Raw genomic sequence first — 22,216 nt, forward strand, 5'->3', positions numbered from 1 at the left:
TTACATGAGCAAAGTGTATGCGCGTTGTGCACGCTATACATTATGGTCAAGCATGCGCCCTTAAAATAGCATAATGAACAACGCGCAACGCGCCACTGACTTTAGACTAGGTTTTTTCTGGTCAGTGGCGCAATTGTTTAATGGAACAGCAAAATAGCACCAGGGATTGTTTGCGCCGGAACACCCCTCCTATTTTGCGCTGAACCGCCCAGGGAGCGCAAGTTCATTCACTAGTTTAGCGACGTGCTTCTGTGGAGGGAAAAGCGCGCTTTGCGCGGGTGCAAAATAGGAATGACACATGCGTCGGTGTACAAAGTCAATTGCGCTGGGTGCAAGATAGGGCCCTACATGTTAACAGAGCAAACTGGCCCAAAATCTCAAAATTGACAACTGCATGAAAAAACAATGTTTTCGCCTGCTGTGTCTCACCGTAAGCGATACAGTACCATCACAGAGAGACACATTAATTAATTTTGTTTGTCTTTTGTCATCATCATCATCATCATCATCAGGAGAAAGAGATCAGAATCCACAGAACCCAGCAGTGTAAAAATATTCCAATCAATGGAGCGACTCACCAAATTCAGTGATGGACCAGTGACCTCTGACCCTAGGTATGACAATAGCCAATTTAGCATTTGACAGATACTTTTATCCATATTGACTTGCAGTGCATTCCAGAAGCGTGCGGTCCGTGAGTAAATGGCTTTGCTATCACGGATCCTCATTGGTGAAACGATCTTACTGAAACCTAACTGAGTAACTTTTTTCAAGACACATATAAAGCCGTGGTTTTTGCTTTTAATAATAAATTAATTTTTAAAATAATGAACATATAAACATTTTAAATGTAAAAATGTATTGTCTATTCTACTGTCTTGCAACGATACAAGTTTATGTTCTTTGAATTCAGTCAGACGTTTATCCTGTGACATTAAGGTCTTCTATTGGTCATACATTTTTTCAGCATGCAGGTTAGAGTTTAACTTTTTAAAATTTTACTTTTGAACACAGTAAAAGCATGTACAGTCTCCCAGGTGTTCTGTTTAAGCACTTAATCTAAATATATTTAAAATAGTCTATTTACAATAAGTGCAAATCATCTGCCTTGTCGGCAGAGGCTATTTACACTAACTTCACCCATTATCGTCTGATTGAGCCAGACAAAATTACAAAAGAAATTCTGCTGCTAACAGGATCAGTGGCGTGGAGAGTAAGGTGGGTGGCGTTTGCCTTTGATGTGGCTGACTCGAGTTCAAATCTCAGTCTTCTCACTTTTCCCATCACATACTAAAAATTAAGTGGAAATAAATTGCCTAACAGGTATTTTATTGTGGAAATTAAGTGTTAAATGGGTAGGGTTAGGAAAAGGTGTAGGGGAGATAATGTCAAGTACAAGTAATATATAAATAAATAAAGCAGCATCCATTTATGATTTTAATAAATATAATATACACTGAATATGTTGTTGTTATTATTGCACACTGTTTTGTAATATAATACAATACACTGGGGTGAAAATAGTATCTGCCACTACACACTGTTTTACACTTAGTGTCACATGTATGCTATGTTTCTGTTTAGTTTCCTTTTTCCTTATTTCCCCACTTAGTCTCCCTAAATTAGTTCATCACACCTGTTTTTGTTCTGATAATTATCTCCTAGCTAGATATACTCTTAGTTTCCTCAGTTTCTTTGTCTGATAGTATGTTAATGTATAGCTAATGATCTCCAGTCTTTTTTCAATGATCTCCTGTGTTTATCATTAAAGACTGTTTAAAATATTCCTAGTTTGTGCATGTTGCTTTCAGCATTCCAGGTATACAATATAGCTAGTGCTCTAATGCCCTTTTGTTTGTCCTTTGTCAGTATCAGCAGGAAGAAGAGACCAAGATCAGAGTCTCAAGGACCGAGCTGCATTTCTGTAAAGAGTAACAGGTCTATGGAGCTACCCATTGATTTCAGTGATGGACCAGTGACCACTGACCCTTTGTTAGTACAAACATGTATTTGCTAATTTACTGTATTACATCTCAAATGAATAATTATATAACTGTATGCCCCAAATTATGTAAGAGAAGTGAAACACAAAGAGAGGCCCTAAAATCCTTCACTGTAGCCAATACTCTTCTGACGATTCTTAATGGCCATTGTAATAACTGTGATTTGTCTTTTTTATGAACTTTTTAATTACGTTTTTCAGCATTCAAGAGACACATGAGCTGATCAGATCTGTGCCATCCTCAACATTCCACATTCAGACCCACATCAGACAGAATGAAACTGAAGCAGACCTGCAGACACACACACTGGAGACTGGAGACCTGCAGAGAGTCAAAGACCAGCACAAAACCAGCATGAAGAACAAGTATGAGAGACTATTTGAGGGAAGCAAACTCCAAGATAATGAAACCCTCCTGAACAGGATCTTCACACAGCTCTACATCATAGAGGGAGAGAGAGAAGGTGTGAATGAAGAACATGAGGTTTTACAGATGGAGAAAACAGCCAGAACACAACACTCACAAGACACTCCAATCTATTGCAATGACATCTTTAAAGCCTCACCTGAACCAGGATATGAGGAGAAACACCAAATCAAGACTGTTCTTACTAAAGGCATTGCTGGAATCGGAAAAACTGTCTCTGTGCAGAAGTTCATTCTGGACTGGGCCGAGGGAAAAGACAATCAGGATGTAGATTTCATGTTTGTGCTTCCATTGCGAGAGTTGAACTTGATCCGAGATCATCAGTACAGTCTCCACAGACTTCTGCTGGACTTTCATCCTGAACTTCAAGATCTGGACTCAGAGATTTATGAGCAGTGTAAAGTTGTGCTCATCTTTGATGGTCTGGATGAAAGCAGAATCACACTTATGTTTTCAGACATTCAGAAAGTTTCTGATGTGACTGAGACTTCATCAGTGGGTGTCTTGATGTCAAACCTCATGAAAGGAGAGCTGATTCCCTCTGCTCTCATCTGGATCACCTCCAGACCAGCAGCAGCCAATCAGATCCCCTCCAAATACATCAACCGTCTGACAGAGATTCAGGGATTCAATGAGCCTCAGAAGGAGGAATATTTCAGGAAGAGAGTCAGGGATGAGCATCGAGCCAGCAGAATCATCTCACACATCAGAAGAGCAAGAAGCCTCCACATCATGTGCCACATACCTGTCTTCTGCTGGATCTCATCCACTGTGCTTCAAAAGATCCTGGAAGAAGATCTGAGTGCAGAAATCCCTCAAACTCTAACTGAAATGTACATCCACTTCCTGCTGATTCAGATCAACATGAGGAATCAGAAGTATGAAGAGAGAGATCCAGAGAAACTCCTGCAGTCCAACAGAGAAGTGATTGTGAAACTTGCTGAAGTGGCTTTCAAACAGTTAATGAAGGGCAATGTGATGTTCTATGAGGAGGACCTGAGAGAGAGTGGCATAGATGTCACTGACGCCTCAGTGTATTCTGGGATTTGCACTGAGATCTTTAAGGAGGAATCTGTGATTCGTCAGAGGAAAGTCTACAGCTTCATTCATCTGAGCATTCAGGAGTTTCTTGCTGCTCTCTATGTGTTGTACCATTATGTAATGAAAAATGTTGACACATTGCAGTTTTGTGATGTGATGCATAATCTGCACAAGGATGCAGTAGATAAATCCCTCACCAGTAAGAATGGCCATCTGGATCTGTTCCTGCGGTTCCTGCTGGGCATCTCAGTGGAGTCCAATCAGAGACTCTTACATGATCTACTGACACACACAGAGAACAGCTCAGAGAGCATCAGGAGAACCACACAGTACATTAAAGAGAAGATCAAAGATGGACATGGACTCTCCACTGAAAGATCCATCAATATGTTCCTCTGTCTGCTGGAAGTGAAAGATCAGACTCTGTCCAGAGAGATTCAGGAGTTTGTGAAATCAGACAATCACTTAGAGAAGAAACTCTCTCCTGCTCACTGCTCAACAATCGCCTACATGCTTCAGATGTCAGAGGAAGTGCTGGATGAGCTGGACCTTAATAAATACAACACATCAGATGAGGGGAGAAGAAGACTGATACCAGCTGTGATAAACTGCAGGAAAGCACTGTGAGTGATTTATTGTGTATTACAATGAAGAGTTTCTGAATATAATTACAATTGTTGTGATACCATCCATCTTTAGTATATTTAGCTATTTTTAGAATGTCTTTTTACAAGAATGAAGCTGATATTATTTATTGAATGCAGTTAAAAATATAAAATGTATTTTTCAGTCTTGTTGGCTGTAATCTCACTGGTCAGTCCTGTAAAATTGTGGCATCAGCTCTTCAATCCTCAAATTGTGTCCTGAGAGAGCTGGACCTGAGTAACAATGACCTGCAGGATTCAGGAGTGAAGCTGCTCTCAGATGGACTGAAGAGTCTAAACTGTCAGCTCCAGATACTGAGGTTTGACTTTCACATTGAGTCATTTAAATGTTAATGATTATTTGAAGGTTATGGTTCCATACTGGCGTTAAAACAACAAATGTACTGCTGATGTGTGTCTTTAGATGATCTGACTGTGTGTTTCTGTAGGTTGTCAGGCTGTATGGTGACAGAGGAAGGCTGTGGTTATGTATCTTCAGCTCTGAGTTCAAACCCCTCACACCTGAGAGAGCTGGATCTGAGCTACAATCACCCAGGAAATTCAGACAAACTGGACCATCTAAACAATAAACTGCAGATACTCAAGTATGTGGGATACAAGTTAAGAAACCTTAATATTTGCAGCGGGAGTCATCGAGTAACTGCTTGCTTTAAAACTAAAAACAAACAGGACATTTGTTAGAAGATGTAAAATAGATTCATAAGAATTGAATTAAAAGGATAGTTCACCCAAAAATGAAAATTCTGTCATCATTTTCTCACCCTCAAGTTGTTCCAAACCTGTTCCATTCTTCTGTTGAACACAAAAGACATTTTGAAGAATTTTATTACTAGAAAGTTGACACTAGCCATTGACTTCCATAGTAGGAAAATAACATACCGTATTGTTCCCGATACAAGAAAAAGTTTTTTTTTCTTGGAAATACATCTGAAAAAACGGGGTTGTCTTATATTCCATGTCTAAACTTTTACATGTCAATAATACACCCGCAACAATAGGGGCAACCAAATACATGTAAATACGAATCATCAAACATCAATACGAGTCATCAAACAACTCTCATTAGGCAGCCAAGAAAAATGATTTGTGAGAGTGTAATGTTAGAAGATGTAGAGCCCAAAAACACTTGGTAACAGTCAAAGAAAAGTTTATTGCAGTACTAAAAGTGCCCGCTTTGAAGAAACTGACAGGCAAGTGTGTCAGTGCGCAGCTGTGCTGGGGCTGCCGAAAACCAGAGCTGTCATCCAGCTGAAATCAACATTAATATCCCCCCTGGATCAGATATGGTGTGAAATCAGTATTGTGAAATCTACTAAATGGGGGGGGGGGGGTCTTATATTCAGGGTCAGAACAATGCAGTACTATGAAAGTCAGTGGCCACCATCAACTGTGTGGTAACCAACATTCTTCAAAATATCTAATAATAATAATAATTTTGTGTTCAACAGAAGAGCGAAACTCATGCAGGTTTGGAACAACTTGAGGGTGAGAAAATAATGACAAATTTTTATTTTTGGGTGAACTATCCCTTTAAGAATTTAAATATGCCAAATATTAATATATATGTGTGTTACTGGATGCAAAGAATTTACAACTAAATATTAAATGGCCAGTTTCACAGACAGGGCTTAGACTAAGCCAAGATTAGGCCTTAGTTCAAGGCTTAATGCATTGCGATATATGGCTCTGTAAAGCTGCTTTGGAACTATATGTATTGAGAAATGTGATATACAAATATATTTGACCTGACTCTTTATATTAATGGACTGTGTGTGACTATTCCAATTACTTACGATTCTTTATGATTGTATTTTTTACGTCTGTATTTGTCTTTAGTTTGGATTATGGCGGGCCCTTCAGGATTAAACCAGGATTACGAAAATGTAGGTTATTTTTCTGACACACTCTTGCTCATTTATTGATAGCAAAGGATTTCTGTGAAGCTGCTTTGAAACGATATGTATCGTGAAAAGCGCTATACAAATAAATTTGAATTTAATTGAATTGAATATTAATAAACTGTTTTTATCTGTCATCTTGTGTTCAGATGCCTGTGATCTCACATTAGATCCAAACACAGCAAACACGCATCTCATCCTGTCTGTGGACAACAGAAAGATAACATATGTGAAAGAGAAGCAGTCGTATCCTGATCATCCAGAGAGATTTGCTGATATTCCTCAGGTTCTGTGTCGAGAGAGACTGACTGGACGCTGTTACTGGGAGGCTGAACGTAGTGGTTGGGCTCGTATAGCAGTGGCCTATAAAGGAATCAGCAGGAAGGAAGGGACTGTCTGTAAATTTGGATACAATGACAAGTCCTGGAGTATTTTTTGCACTGATAATGGATGTGCTGTCTGTTTCAATAATACGTTCACTGACATACCTGTCCCATCATGCCCCTCTACCAGAGTAGGAGTGTATGTGGACGTGTCGTCCGGCACTTTATCCTTTTACAGCGTCTCTGACACACACACACTCACACTCTTACACACATTCAGCACCACATTCACTGAACCCCTATATGCTGGATTTAAGGTTTTTGAGTCTGAACTGTCTCTATGTCAGGTTTGACTCAAAACTGAAATACACACATCTTTCAATTCTTTCTACTTCAATGTTCTTCAATGTATTTCTATAATAAAATAATAATGGGAAGAATAACTGAGTAGTTTCAGTCTGCTGCCTCAACTGATGTACACAGCAGAGATGAAAACTCAAGATTGCGACTTGGACTCATGAACAACTGACTCGAGACTTGACTTGGACTTGAAGACAGAGACTTGTGAAAAATTATTTTGGTACATATTTTTGTACCTTGAAAAACAAGTATTTTTGAAGAACACATTTTTTTGGTATGACAATCATAGTTCCATATGTGCACTTTATTATGAAACACACAGATATTTATGTAGTTAAATTGCAGCCTTTGCTGCAAACGATACACTAGTGTCACGATTCGATATAAATCACGTTACTGAACTCTCGATATGATATGTATCACAATATTTTAAGCTCAAAATAAAAAATAATAAAGGAGAGGGTTTTTTTATATAATAAAATGCCCCCCCCATTGCATCATTATACATTATATAATAGCATACTATATCTAATTCCTCTCTATATAAGATAAGTTGTCCACAGAATGCTATTTAATTACACAGAACCACATGTATTCAACCCATTTTTGAGCTAAAATACAAGCTAAACCTAAATTGAGCTAAACCTATACAAATACCACAGCTGTACAATTTTCAATCCCATTACTAAATTTACCCAATACAATAGCCTACTGACATAGCATTATTTAAAACTCTTTGTACTTCTGTCCAACTTCCGACTTTTCGGTTATTTTTTTTTGTTCCAGCTATATATCATTTGTTGCGTCTAAATATGAATGAGGATACGTTTATTGATAAATAAAATTGTTATTGTTGTTGTTCTTATTATCATTTAGGGGGGCTTAGGAACATTTTGGGGTAGCTTCAGCCCCCCTAAAATAGGCCCAACGACTTCCCTGGTAATGTCACTGAAACTCTGTAAACTTTCAATGCAGACAGCATTCTCTCCCGGTGCTCGCTATGTCTCGCCTCTTCCGCTATTACAGTTTTTTACAGATGCTAGGACACATTTCTCAATACTTAGGTCACTTTTGCAAAACTCTTCACACAGTGAGCACTGTGGGCTAATCTGAGGATCAATTATCATTGCTTTGGCACAAAATGCATTCAATGACTACATCTCTCAAATTTCATGAATTATTTTCTCACTCAGACACAACAACTGCCAAAACTCTACCCAAAACTGAACGTACAGGCCAATTTGCACATGCTTACATACTGTTTTCAAAACTGTTAAACTTATGTTCACAACAATAACATAATACAAAACTGAATAAGACACAAATCGTACATTCCTACAGTAATATTTTAATGAAATACATTTTAAATCTTACAATTAAATGCTATAAGGACAATTTGACCAGCCACAGCTGATTCTCCTTGTGGATGGTGTGTGTACAAATTCTTGTATTTTAGAATTACTCAAAAATATAAAATAAAAATAAATAAACAACATCAAATATTGACGAATATTCTGCATCATGTCGGATTCATTCCAGTAACATATATTGCAGTGAATTATAAACAGAGATGTGTCCTTGTTTTAAACAAGAAAACATTGTATAATGCTACATGTTGTTAGTGTTTTTTAGGTCATTGTTTTGTGGGTGACAAAGTGTGTTTGTCGGCTGTCAATATTTGCTAGTGTTCTGGAATAATGAGTTGATTTGAGACCTGAATAAAGTGTTTTGGTAGTTGTAGTGCATTTTGAATGTGAAATGAACTGCTTTGCCAAGCTGAAAGTTGGTTAGGAGAACTGTGTGAAGAGTTTTGCAGAAGTGACCTAAGTATTGAAAAATGTGTCCTAGCGTTTGTAAAAAAAACTGTAATGCACTATACATATAAGAATAAACCACCTAAAATGCTTTGAAAAATCATGCTACTAAAACTGAATGTGATCTGGTGATTTAAATGACGTTTTCTCTTTGACCATTCTGACAGCGCTTGCACTTCAGATCAACGCAATCTGTCACAGTCACACACAAAGCGTGTCAAAATTATTATTCTCAAACTGTATATGTTAAGCTTATCCAAAAATGTTAATTCTGCATTCACTCACTCTCATGTTGTTTTCGTGTGTCACACAATCATTTAAACGTCCGTGTTTACTACAGTAAATCTGCCGTCATGTCTCTTCAGAAGATTTGGATTAGATACTCGATTAGTTATTTTTACGATGCCTTTATGATTTTTTTGGATCTTTTAAGTTTGAGAGGAATGGACTTTAAATGGAGGGACAGAAATATCTCAGATTTCATAAAAAATATCTTCATTTGTGTTTGGAAGTTAAACGAAACAACATGATGGCAGAATTTACATTTTTGGGTGAATTATACCTTATAAATACAGCAAGTTGAGCCTTGGATAAAACAACTCTATATCGCAAATCAACAATACATATCGTCGTGATTAACGATATATCGTTACAGCCCTAATGCTTTCCCTCGCTGTTGCATTCATTAGAAACGCATTAAGAATATCCAACCCTATGCATGTATACCTTTTTTTTAAGTAATAGTAAAAAAAAAAAACTACTATTGAAACAATGCTAAATAAGTGTTAATGTGTCAACGTTAATTGCATTAAATCAACATCACTTATGCACCCGCAGTTATTGTTTAATTTTTTTTTTTAATATTATCAATAATCAATGGTAATGGCATTGAATCAGTGTTACAATGTGATGTTGGTTCAGCATCATGTTTGGTAGCAATGTGGTTGATTATCGAATCCAGTCATTCTGAATAGTTAGCACATTTGATTTCCTTAAAATGTTACTGTAGAGATTGGAGTTAGTAAGAGTTCTCCCTACAAGAAGTGTGTGTGTGTGTGTGTGTGTGTGTGTGTGTGTGTGTGTGTGTGTGTGTGTGTGTGTGTGTGTGTGTGTGTGTGTGTGTGTGTGTGTTGTTTGTGTGTGCGTGTTTGCATGTATGTGTACATGTGTGTGTGTTTGTGTGTGAGAGTGTGTGCATGTGTGTACACTCTAAAAAATGCTGGGTTAAAAACAACCCAAGCAATTGGTTTGTTTTAACCCAGTGAATGGGTTGTTTTAACTCAGCCATTGGCTTGAGTGTTTGCTTAAAACAACCCAATTGCTGGGTTAAAACAATTGTTTATAACCCAGCATTTTTGAGTAGGGCTGGGCAAAAAATATTGATTTCTAGATTTTAATCGATTCTCACTTTTACAAAACAATATCGATTCTTAAATCCCAAGAATCGATTAGTCATCCTGTTTTCAATTAATGAATGAAATAAACATTGTAGCACGCCTCCCATCCAATAAATCGCAATAATCTTTGTGCTTTATTACTATTGATATGAAACAAAGTCTCAGATTTCAAATGTCTATTTTTTTACGAAATTCAAAAACATAAATACTGTTTTGGCGCTGTGGCGCGAGATCGTTCTGCCGCTCAGCTCAAGAGAACCAGCAGCGCGGAGCAAACATGAACGGATCTCCTCTTCCGCTTTATACCAGTAACAGCGCGAAATAAACACGAATGAGCTTCTGAAAGTGTGTTAAAGGTCCCATGGCATGAAATTTTCATTTTATGAGGTTTTTCAACATTAATATGAGTTCCCCTAGCCTGAATATTGTCCCCAAGTGGATAGAAATGTTGATCGGTGTAAAACCGAGTTGTGGCTGTCTTTCTCTGCCTTTGAGAAAATGACAGGCCAGACTAGCCAATCCTGAAGTCTCCTGGTTTGACGTCCAAGCAGGCACGGTTTCCTCCCTTTCCTCCGCCCAGAGAATCTGGCACGCCCATGCAAACGCTCGTCGAGAGATCATTGCATCATTGCTTGTGAACGAGTGAACGCTGGCAGTTTCTCAGTGTTTGGATGTACAAATGAAAACAGAAGTCTTTTTTCAGTTCCTTCTGATCTGTGATCAGTGATTTCTGATGTGTAGCTAATTATTTATTATTCGTGCACACAATGCGGCTTCTCTCTCTCCAGACAGAACGGTGTTTTCGTGTTTTATATCTTGTGAGTCAGTGTTTTTGTACGTCCTCGTCGCGTCTATCGGTTCTAAAATGTGCATACAGTCATGAGTTTCTGCTCAACATCTTTAGAGATAAACCTCACACACGCCGAAGCTCGGCCTTCAACATCCCCGACCCACAGTACTGCATCTGGCCCACAGCGGAGGCACCAAACGCGGCGTGAGATTAAGCAGAAGGGGGGTAAGCTTGAGCATATCCGGGCTAGCCAGCCTAGCCCCACAATAAACTGGATTACATCCGATTACTGCTGTTGTGTCTTTGTTTGCGCTGTGTACTCAACGCGCGTCACTGACGCTTTTATTTTATTTTAAAAATAATGCTATTATCAACACTTACTTTTAACTCGTTCATCTCGACAGCTGTAATGGTACTTTGCATGTGTTACAAAGTTGGTAGAATAATGATGAAGAGACGGACTCGGTGTGACTGTTTATTCAGAACTCTCAGATACAAACACAATAAACTCGCGCTGACTGACAGCGCTCTCATAACTCAGTAGTTACTATAAATAACTTTGTTAGCAATCGCTGAGCTCAGTCTCTGATACATTAGTGATGTCCGGTTCGCGAACGATCTTTCTTTTGAACCAGTTCTTTTTAGTGAACCGAATCAGTTCACCAAATCGGACTGAATCGTTCTAAACGGTTCGCGTCTCCAGTCAGCGCTGATCCATAATTTACTAAAGTTACTAACTTTCATACATGAGTGACAGTCCCTCCGACTAGAAATAGACTAATAACCTAAAGTATATGCTGTAACTAAAACAGTTCAGACATGCTGAGAACTGATGTGAAGTGAACTCAGGTCCATCCGTCTCCCTGGCAGACTCGTGCCTGCTCGTGCCTCGATAAACCACGCCCCCTCCGCTCATATAAAATGCAAAGATGTCAGCCAATCACAACAGTGGGCGTTTTTACTGAAGTCTCACAGCAGACACGCCTCTTGAAGCAGGGCATTCAGCCACAGGGCAAACAGCAGTATAGAAAAAATGCCTTTTATTTCTAAATTATGACATTTTATGATGTAAAAGTCATACTAACAATATAAGTACAGCTCAGGAAACATTATACAATAATAGAAAAATGCCATGCCATGGGACCTTTAAAAGATACAGGACAACTTACCGAAATCCGTATCATGTCACATAGAATCGCTCAATCAGTGTTTCAACCACAGAAAATGTGTGTGTGTGTGTGTGTGTGTGTGTGTGTGTGTGTGTGTGTGTGTGTGTGTGTGTGTGTGTGTGTGTGTGTGTGTGTGTGTGTGTGTGTGTGTGTGTGTGTGTGTGTGTGTGTGTGTGTGTGTGTGTGTGTGTGTGTGTGTGTGTGCGTGTGTGTGTGTAATAAATAAACGTGTGTTTCTGAAACATTTGTCTGAGGTCTAAAACCTAGAAACCTCCTGACTAAAACAGGAAAAACAGGTCAAGCAACACACACACACGCACGCACACAGGTAATTCGACAAGGAAGTTGGCTGTAACAGCGGGAGGGTTCTTCTACGTAAGTACATTTATATACACCAGCTAGAAATGTGTTGTTTAGATTATAAATCCATGGTTGTTATTTTGCAGTTGTTTTTGAGAGTGTTTTTAGAAATGGTTGACGGGAAGGGCGTTGTTGTTGTTGTTACGACGCAGTGGAAAATTAACCTGGATACATGGCGTCTAAGGTGACTGAAAAAAAATCCCACAACAAATTAAGTTAGGTGTTATGATGTTATAAACTGGAGAGATACACGCGCACGCAAATCATTTTACCCGGCTTTCCATTAGATCCGGCGACAGATTCGTCAAATGCTATTTTGTACAAAACACAAATAAACCAAAAATGTTTCCACATTATTTGAAGGCTAAATGTTAGTATCATTATTGGACCGTGTTGATTGTTTCCTCGGTCTCTGTTCAAATGTATTTAATGCAGTTTAAGGGAGAGTTTTAATGTGTTTTCATGACGTGCCTCACAAGCCACGACCATGTTATTGTTAGACGTTTGTTTCAATGGAAACTGAGGGTGACACTTTAAATACATTTGAGCAAGTAAAGTAAAGTTGATTTATTTTGTTTCTTTGTAGCACTAGTCTATAGGCATTTTTATGGCTATATAAAAGCTATATTTATGGTTTATTTACATTTTGAGGTTATAAACTTAGTTGTATTATTATACAGTACTTTCAGACCTTTGCATCGCCAATACTACAGCCTGTTTCATCATTCATATTGAATGCAGGGTCATTACACAGGAGCATAAATGGAGAAAACTGAGTCATTCCCATTGCATTTAAGCATCATCGACTCATGACCTTGGAATTGCCAGTGTCATCCTTTACTTTTTTGAGCTACAGGAACTTGGCATCAAATAAAGTCTAGCGTATGCATCATATCAATTATGAATAGTTAAAGACTTTATTACATGTCACTTTAATGAGCCATACATGACACATTGAAAAGGTAAATATGACACTGTCACATGACATGAATAACTTGTATAACTCACAATATTTGTAACTTTATAACAATGTGAAGAGCACAAACCACATGGAATCTGACTTCCATATGTGGTACTAAATCAGATACAGGTAATACAGATACAGATAATTTTGCAATGTGACCAGTCTGAACAAATCATAATTCATGCAACTTATCCCTTACGGAACAAAAATATATGGAAATATAAATGGAGAAAAGTGAGTCATTCCCATTGCATTTAAGCATCATCGACTCATGACCTTGGAATTGCCAGTGTCATGTGAAATGTGAAGAGCACAAACCACATGGAATCTGACTTCCATATGTGGTACTAAATCAGATACAGGTAATACAGATACAGATAATTTTGCAATGTGACCAGTCTGAACAAATCATAATTCATGCAACTTATCCCTTACGGAACAAAAATATATGGAAATATAAATGGAGAAAACTGAGTCATTCCCATTGCATTTAAGCATCATCGACTCATGACCTTGGAATTGCCAGTGTCATCCTTTACTTTTTTGAGCTACAGGAACTTGGCATCAAATAAAGTCTAGCGTATGCATCATATCAATTATGAATAGTTAAAGACTTTATTACATGTCACTTTAATGAGCCATACATGACACATTGAAAAGGTAAATATGACACTGTCACATGACATGAATAACTTGTATAACTCACAATATTTGTAACTTTATAACAATGTGAAGAGCACAAACCACATGGAATCTGACTTCCATATGTGGTACTAAATCAGATACAGGTAATACAGATACAGATAATTTTGCAATGTGACCAGTCTGAACAAATCATAATTCATGCAACTTATCCCTTACGGAACAAAAATATATGGAAATATACTGCAAAATATAATGCAATATATTACATAGTACATTTCCATATGGGAAACTAGTGCTTATATCTTTCAATACACTGCAATATATGTATTGACCAGGTGTGGCTTTATATTGATACATATAAAATATTTAGAAATTAAGACAAAAATAGAATTACATGTAATATTCATAAAGTTTTATCCACTTTACAGGGAGATCTGTTAAAGTTGTATTATTTTGTAATTGAAAAGGGTTTCTGGTGTGTGTGAGTTGTTGGGGTTACCATTGACCTGTGGCGAGGATGACGATTGGCTGAACACCATTAAGACTATAATTACTTTATTTAAAAAGTAACGTCTGTGCTCTCTTCAGTGCAGTGACAGTATCTTTGCTAGTATATATAGTATATACATTAAATGTGAAACATTTATAATGTAAGTTAATATAAATATAAGAAATAAATTACATTGTATATTTCTCTATGTAAGTGTGTTTATACTGCATGAGTAAATATATCTGCAATATATTATACACATGGACTATCATGTCTGATCACATATATTATGAAATGTATTACTGAATATATAATTACATACATTATGATATATTTGTAAATATACAGTCACATATTTTTCAATACATGAAAAAAATCCTTATGTATTATGCAATATATTTTAATAGATTAACACAATATATTCTTCTGTATATTTTAAAATATACCGTTATATTATTTAATATATGGATTATTCATATATAGGGAAATATATTTTCTTTCCATTAGTGTAGTAGTAGTAGTAGTGGGAAGTTCAGATCATAATATGAATTTGGATCTTTGAATCTTGTTCAACAAAATTAACAAATCTTTTTTTCAAGTCATTTTGTTCATTTCAGCAGAATATAATTAATGTCACATTAAATTCCCTAACACATCTAGTGCTTACTCAAACAATTGGAATAAAAAATAAACTATAAGCTAATACAGCCAAGGCCAAATTATGAGAAAGAAATGATTAAGCTGGGTCTTCGGGCTATGAAGTCTGTTAGTTCTCCAAATCTGAGGCTGAATCCAAATATTTGTAGTGGTGTCCGAAATAGTGGACGTTATTGAGTGCACTCAATCAATCTCACATTGCACTGCAATAACGAGTGTTCAACCGATGTACACACAATGGCTGTCCAACTTCACGCACTTGTTTTCATTCACTCCTTCAAGTGAACTGTATTAGTGGACTAACGTAGGGAATAGTGAATGAGGGTATAGGGGGCGATTTGGGATTCAACCCGAAACGTTCTTTCTTTTGTAACTTCACATTTAATCACGTCTGTTCCCTGGAAAGATACACCTCTCGTGTGTTTGGGTTCGAGTCGTTAGTTTCGTCATCAGTGTCTGTTCTGGGCCGGGACAGCCCCATATAAGATGCATGTGTAACGGAGGTCAGCTAGTAGTCGCTGTGCGAGTAACCCTCACTCCTCTGATCTCAAGAGATGCTCTAGCGACTGATGCTAGAGGTTGCAGCCTTTAACCTCCTTATTAGAGCGTCCGACTCTCATGCCGGCAGATCCGGGTTCGAGTCCCGCTTGGAGCGGGCGGTTCGAACAGGAGGGGTTACACATGCAGTCCCGGAAACAGAAAATATTAGTTAATCTCTCGAGGGTTCAAGTCGTTCGTTTAGGTCACAGCCCCATAGGCTGAAACAGAAAAGATTAGTTAATCTTGCGAGTCTTCGGGTCTGAGTCTCATTCTTTTGTCACGTGACCGCTTCCCGGTTCAGTGACTCGCAAATTATTCAACATTATATTCATATTTTTGATTGTATGCTGTAATACTGTATATTTAGGAATTATTATAAAATCAAAAGATATGTGCAATAAACATTTATGTTGTGCCACTATCCCTTCTGACCAATCCAATATGTCCAGTCTTCATAGAAAAATCTGTTATTATAGGCTACTAGCTAAAATGACCCAAATATTCAAGCATTTGTATGAACTGTATCAGACTGGACTTCATGCTGGATTGTCATTTGAAAATCTAGTTCCTCTTTGAACTCTGATGATCATGTAGCGCCTCCTCCTGGACAGAGATGGTCAGATACACAATCAGATTTGTGTAAGTAAGATGAAAGCACTTTAACAACTAAAACTTAAAATTAAACAACTGTTTCTTTTAATATGTTTTATGGATCAATGAGGTCTATAACACCTGGAGCTCATTATTGTAACCATTGCCATTCGTCTCAGTGGTAGTTGCTTGGCTAGAACGTGTCCTGCTCGCTGCCATGTCTGAGACAGACATTGTAGTTGGACCACAGGCCATAAAGATAGGAATAAAAACTAAAACTGATGTTCACTATATGTTGATGGCACAATTTGTTGTAGGCACAATATGATGATATGCTCTGAACCACATTGCTTATGCTGTGAAAAGAGTTAAAACAAACAAACATGGTTAATGTAAAGGCTACCAGTATTTTTTCCTTTTTCAAAACAAAACACTGTTTTTATTCAACACTGTTCTGCTTTTTTCTAGAACTGCTTCATGACTCCTTGATTTCTGAGTAAAGCTGGTGTAACCAGTGGAACAGCTAAAACTGAAAGCCGAAACAAACAAGAGCTTTACATCGGCAAGGAAAGAGGCTGACAAAGCAGCATAAACCAGCTGGATATTTTCATGGTAAGTACACGTTTAAAGCTAATGTCTTTTCCATATGTGGTGTCTAGTGTTTTATATGGATAAATTAAGTGAATTTTCCTCATTTATTAAGTATATGTATTGGCAGGGCTAACAGCTTTCTGGATATAAAGAAGGCGATGCTGGTTCTAAAATGAGTCACAAAGAGAAAACAGAAGAGAGATGTTCTCAGTCCCGGAGATCTCCAGAACCCAGCTGCGTGTCCATGAAGAGTCATCAATCCATAGGCATTCCTTTTAATTTCAGTGATAAATCAGTGACTGATCCTATGTGAGTATAAACACACTAGATCAAGTTATTAATTTATCTGTTTACTTATTAGTTCATGTGTGAACATTCTTTACAATACATAAACAGAAGAATTACATTTTATAACTTACATTTACATTCTGCATACAGCTGTAAACTATCAAATCTATGGAAGAGCCACAATTATATCTAGTGAAACCAATATAAGGCATTATGCATTGTGAGAATAATTAAACAAATATATGAGTCAATACAATAGATGGACCTCTGCACATGAAACACTCAACCTTCAATGTCATGTCATCTTCACAAATGCGGGTTATTACTATATGCCTACAGCATATCATTAATCTACAGTAGGTCTATGTAGACAGAGATAGAAACTATATCTATTAGTTACTGATGAGTTCATTTTGTGCAGTCTGAGCACCGTTTATGTTATAAAACTGAATGCAATTGTATACATTAGACTCTCACAAACAAATGAGCCTACCTCCAAAGTTTATTTTTCAAAATAGAGCTGTAGTTTTATTTATAATATCCAAGCAGTGCCACCAGATTCTGTGACGTCTTGAGAAGCCTATTCTCCAGTCATTGTCGTTGTAGTAAATCTGTCGGACAATACGTTTATTCAAGTGTTCTATTAGTATACTTCTTTTAAACTAAAAATAAGAATACTTTTCAGTCTTCTTTTTATATACTATACTACTTTTTATATTCTTTATGTACTTCGCAGAAATATACTTAAAATTGCACTTAAGTATACTTGACTTATACTGACAGAAAACTCTAAGTATATTTGTATATGTTCTTAAAAGTATAATTAAGTTTTCAAAGTGTACTTTGCTTGTAGTTATGTTTAATATTTTGATTGAGTACCCTATTAAATATACTTTCTTTTACATGGTTTTACATACAGTCTCATTAAACTTACATTGTTGAATAAACTTACAAATATTGATTAGAATACTGATATAAAACAGATATGTTCCAAATTCTGCAAATCTGAATTTTTGTGTAGGCCAGTACACTGTAGTGTACATAGGAATTTACTTAAAGGGTTAGTTCACCCAAAAATGAAAATTCTGTCATTAATTACTCATCCTTATGTCGTTCGACACCCATAAGACCTCCGTTCATATTCGGAACACAAATGAAGATATTTTTGTTGAAAGCTGATGGCTGAGAAAGGCTTCAGACAGGCCTCCATTGGCATTCAGTACATTAATACTCCCAAGACCCAGAAAAGGCACTTAAAACATCTTTACAAAGTCCATCTCACCACAGTAACTCTACAATCATTTTACGATGCAACGACAATAGTTTTTGTGCGCAAAAAAAAATCTAAATAACACCTTTATCCAACTTGTTATTGCCTTCCGTGTGTGCCTCCACGACGCATGCGCGAGAATATGACGCAGATCCGGCATTTCGGACAGATGACCCAGAAGCGATTTGTTGACAAGCAGAGGAAGACGCACGTGTCTAAGCTGTTGGATTCTACATTGATCGTGCTTAAGGTCTCGGTGTAGTTCTCAAAATGGGACTAAAGTGTGCATTTCATGGATTCCCGAACCCCGGCGCTACGTCATATTCTCGCGCATGCGTCGTGGAGGCACACACGGAAGGCAATAACAAGTTGGATAAAGGTGTTATTTTGATTTTTTTTTTGCGCACAAAAACTATTGTCGTCGCATCGTAAAATGATTGTAGAGTCACTGTGGTGAGATGGACTTTGTAACGACGTTTTAAGTGCCTTTTCTGGGTCTTGGGAGTATTAATGTACTGAATGCCAATGGAGGCCTATCTGAAGCCTTTCTCAGCCATCAGCTTTCAACAAAAACATCTTCATTTGTGTTACGAATATGAACGGAGGACGGGTGTCGAACGACATGAGGGTGAGTAATTAATGACAGAATTTTCATTTTTGGGTGAACTAACCCTTTAAACACTAAATTAATCTTTCCCCTTGTCTGGCTATCACCAGACCAAGCTCAATTTAAGATTGAACATTGTTCTGGGGAGTCTGTTCTGTATTTTCGCAGCATACATTCACACAAGAGGCGTGATAAACAAGTATAATTAAAATGACTCTGTACGCAATTGGATAGTCCTTCAACCAATCAGACCACAAGAGGTGTGATCAACAGGCATTGATCCATCACTTCTCTATCCGTTATTGTGTTAAACCAGCCAATAGCGCGCCAGGTGGATAAGCCAGAAGTCTTCTAATCCCTTTAATAATTTCATTACACATCGTGCATCTCTGTAGTTAGTGGATGGCCCTGAACCCCTGTATACACTTATTTTTCTTCTTGTTTCAGCAGTGTGGAAACAGATGATCAGGCTGCAGACCAGCAGCCGGATTCTCCTAAACCAATGGGTGATGTTTTGCTTAGAGTCAAAGATCAGCACAAAACCGGCATGAAGAACAAGTATGAGAGATTATTTGAGGGAATCAAACTGCAAGAGAATGAAACCCCCCTAAACAGGATCTACACACAACTCTACATCATAGAGGGAGAGCGTGAAGGAGTGAATGAAGAACATGAGGTTTTACAGATGGAGAAAACAGCCAGAACACAACACTCACAAGACGCTCCAATCTACTGCAATGACATCTTTAAAGCCTCACCTGAACCAGGACATGAGGAGAAAGACCAAATCAAGACTGTTCTTACTAAAGGCATCGCTGGAATCGGAAAAACCGTCTCTGTGCAGAAGTTCATTCTGGACTGGGCAGAGGGAAAAGCCAATCAGGATATAGATTTCATGTTTGTGCTTCCATTTCGAGAGCTGAACTTGATCCGAGATCATCAGTATAGTCTTCACAGACTTCTGCTGGACTTTCATCCTGAACTTCAAGATCTGGACTCAAAGATTTATGAGGAGTGTAAAGTTTTGCTCATCTTTGATGGTCTGGATGAAAGCAGAATCACACTGATGTTTTCAGACATTCAGAAAGTATCTGATGTGACTGAGACTTCATCAGTAGGTGTGTTGATGTCAAACCTCATGAAAGGAGAGCTGCTTGCCTCGGCTCTCATCTGGATCACCTCCAGACCAGCAGCAACCAATCAGATTCCTTCCAAATACATCAACCGTCTGACAGAGATTCAGGGATTCAATGAGCCTCAGAAAGAGGAATATTTCAGGAAAAAAATCAGTGATGAGCATCAAGCCAGCAGTGTCATCTCACACATCAGAAGAGCAAGAAGCCTCCACATCATGTGCCACATACCCGTCTTCTGCTGGATCTCATCTACTGTGCTTCAAAAGCTCCTGGAAGAAGATCTGAGTGCAGAAATCCCTCAAACTCTAACAGAAATGTACATCCACTTCCTGCTGATTCAGATCAATAGGAGGAATCAGAAGTATGAAGAGCGAGATCCAGAGAAACCCCTGCGGTCCAACAGAGAAGTGATTGTGAAACTTGCTGAAGTGGCTTTCAAACAGCTGATGAAGGGCAATGTGATGTTCTATGAGGAGGACCTGAGAGAGAGCGGCATAGACATCACTGATGCCGCAGTGTATTCTGGGATTTGCACTGAGATCTTCAAGGAGGAATCTGTGATTCATCAGAGGAAAGTCTACAGCTTCATTCATCTGAGTGTTCAGGAGTTTCTTGCGGCTTTCTATGTGTTCTACTGCTACTTAAACAGCACCATGGAGGCCCTTAAGGTTTTTGATGGAATGCATAATTTGCTTAGAGGAGCAGTAGATAAAGCCATTGAGAGTGAGAATGGAGAGCTGGATCTGTTCCTGCGGTTCCTTCTGGGCATCTCACTGGAGTCCAATCAGAGACTCTTACAGGATCTACTGACACACACAGAGAACAGCTCAGAGAGCATCAGGAGAACTACACAGTACGTTAAAGAGAAGATCAAAGATGGACATGAACTCTCCACTGAAAGATCCATCAATCTTTTTCTCTGTCTGCTGGAAGTGAAAGATCAGACTCTGTCCAGAGAGATTCAGGAGTTTGTGAAATCAGACAAACACTCAGAAGAGAAACTCTCCCCTGCTCACTGCTCAACAATCGCCTACATGCTTCAGATGTCAGAGGTTATGCTGGATGAGCTGGACCTCAAGAAATACAACACATCAAATGAGGGTAGAAGAAGACTGATACCAGCTGTGACCAACTGCACAAAAGCCCTGTGAGTTTTTAATAATACGTTACAGTCCATAATAAATTGAAATAACAATTCTTTTGTTGTGCCAAAAAATATGTGTTTTTTTGGTTTTTTTTTTACCAGAATGAAGATTATATTATTGAAACACTAGCTTTAAAATAAGGTTAAGTATATGATTCTCGTTTGTTTTACTCTCTTTCAGTCTTGCTGGCTGCAATCTCACTGATCAGTCCTGTGAAATTGTGTCATCAGCTCTTCAATCCTCAAACTCTGTCCTGAGAGAGTTGGACCTGAGTAACAATGACCTGCAGGATTCAGGAGTGAAGCTGCTCTCAGATGGACTGAAGAATCCAAACTGCCAGCTGGAGATACTGAGGTGTTAAAAAGCATTAATCGTTTATAAATTCTCTTGCATTTTTGTCAAGGCAACAGGTCATTAACATTGCTTGTTGCCAACCAACTTCTGCATTGCTAATTATGTTTTTGAGTACTGGTGTACAGGCCCTTTGCAATAAACAGACTATGATTATGTCAGGCAAATCAATCCAGCTATTTGTTCGGACATTTGAAAAACTGTTAGCCAGTTGCAATTATTTGGCTGTAGTATTTTAAGTTTTTTTTTTTTTTAAATCAAATTCATAGGCATCTGCCAGCTTAATGATTTGGGTACATGTAATGCAGTTTCTCTAATGAGTGAGGTCAACAAAAATTCCTCAGCTGTTTGTGAATTGAGGGCTACACAGATTGTCATTATCACTGTTCATGTGTGTTTGTATATAATCTGTCTCTGTGTGTATGTAGATGATCTGACTGTGTGTGTCTGCAGGTTATCAGGCTGTATGGTGACAGAGGAAGGCTGTGGTTATGTGTCTTCAGCTCTGAGTTCAAACCCCTCATATCTGAGAGAGCTGGATCTGAGCTACAATCACCCAGGAGATTCAGGAGCCAAACTGCTCTCAGACAAACTGAAGGATCCAAAATGCTCACTACAGATACTCAAGTATGTGGGGTACAAGTTAGGTTTGCATTGGAAGTTGCAATAATTTCTTCTAGGACTTATCTGTGTGT

General features: G+C 38.0%; 2 protein-coding genes across 2 annotated transcripts in view; both read left to right on the forward strand.

Annotated features, from left to right (window-relative positions):
• The window catches only part of LOC307124251 (uncharacterized protein), a 37,926-nt gene that overhangs the window by 9,715 nt on the left and 5,995 nt on the right, over nt 1–22,216 (forward strand). Inside the window, exons 3-13 of the mRNA XM_079813297.1 lie at nt 513–614; nt 1,870–1,992; nt 2,204–4,093; nt 4,261–4,434; nt 4,564–4,719; nt 5,972–6,018; nt 6,183–6,703; nt 12,333–12,430; nt 19,337–21,172; nt 21,351–21,524; nt 21,975–22,148. Of these exons, the coding sequence (XP_079669423.1) occupies nt 513–614; nt 1,870–1,992; nt 2,204–4,093; nt 4,261–4,434; nt 4,564–4,719; nt 5,972–6,018; nt 6,183–6,703; nt 12,333–12,430; nt 19,337–21,172; nt 21,351–21,524; nt 21,975–22,148 (5,295 nt within the window). The remainder of the gene's footprint in view (nt 1–512; nt 615–1,869; nt 1,993–2,203; nt 4,094–4,260; nt 4,435–4,563; nt 4,720–5,971; nt 6,019–6,182; nt 6,704–12,332; nt 12,431–19,336; nt 21,173–21,350; nt 21,525–21,974; nt 22,149–22,216) is intronic.
• Nucleotides 2,268–22,216, forward strand: part of LOC307123820 (NLR family CARD domain-containing protein 3-like) — a gene marked incomplete at its 3' end in the record, with an annotated part of 63,356 nt that continues 43,407 nt past the window's right edge. The window contains exon 1 of the mRNA XM_079812539.1: nt 2,268–2,333. The remainder of the gene's footprint in view (nt 2,334–22,216) is intronic.

This window comes from Gobio gobio (assembly GCF_949357685.1).
Source record: "Gobio gobio genome assembly, chromosome: 3".
NCBI lineage: Eukaryota > Metazoa > Chordata > Actinopteri > Cypriniformes > Gobionidae > Gobio > Gobio gobio.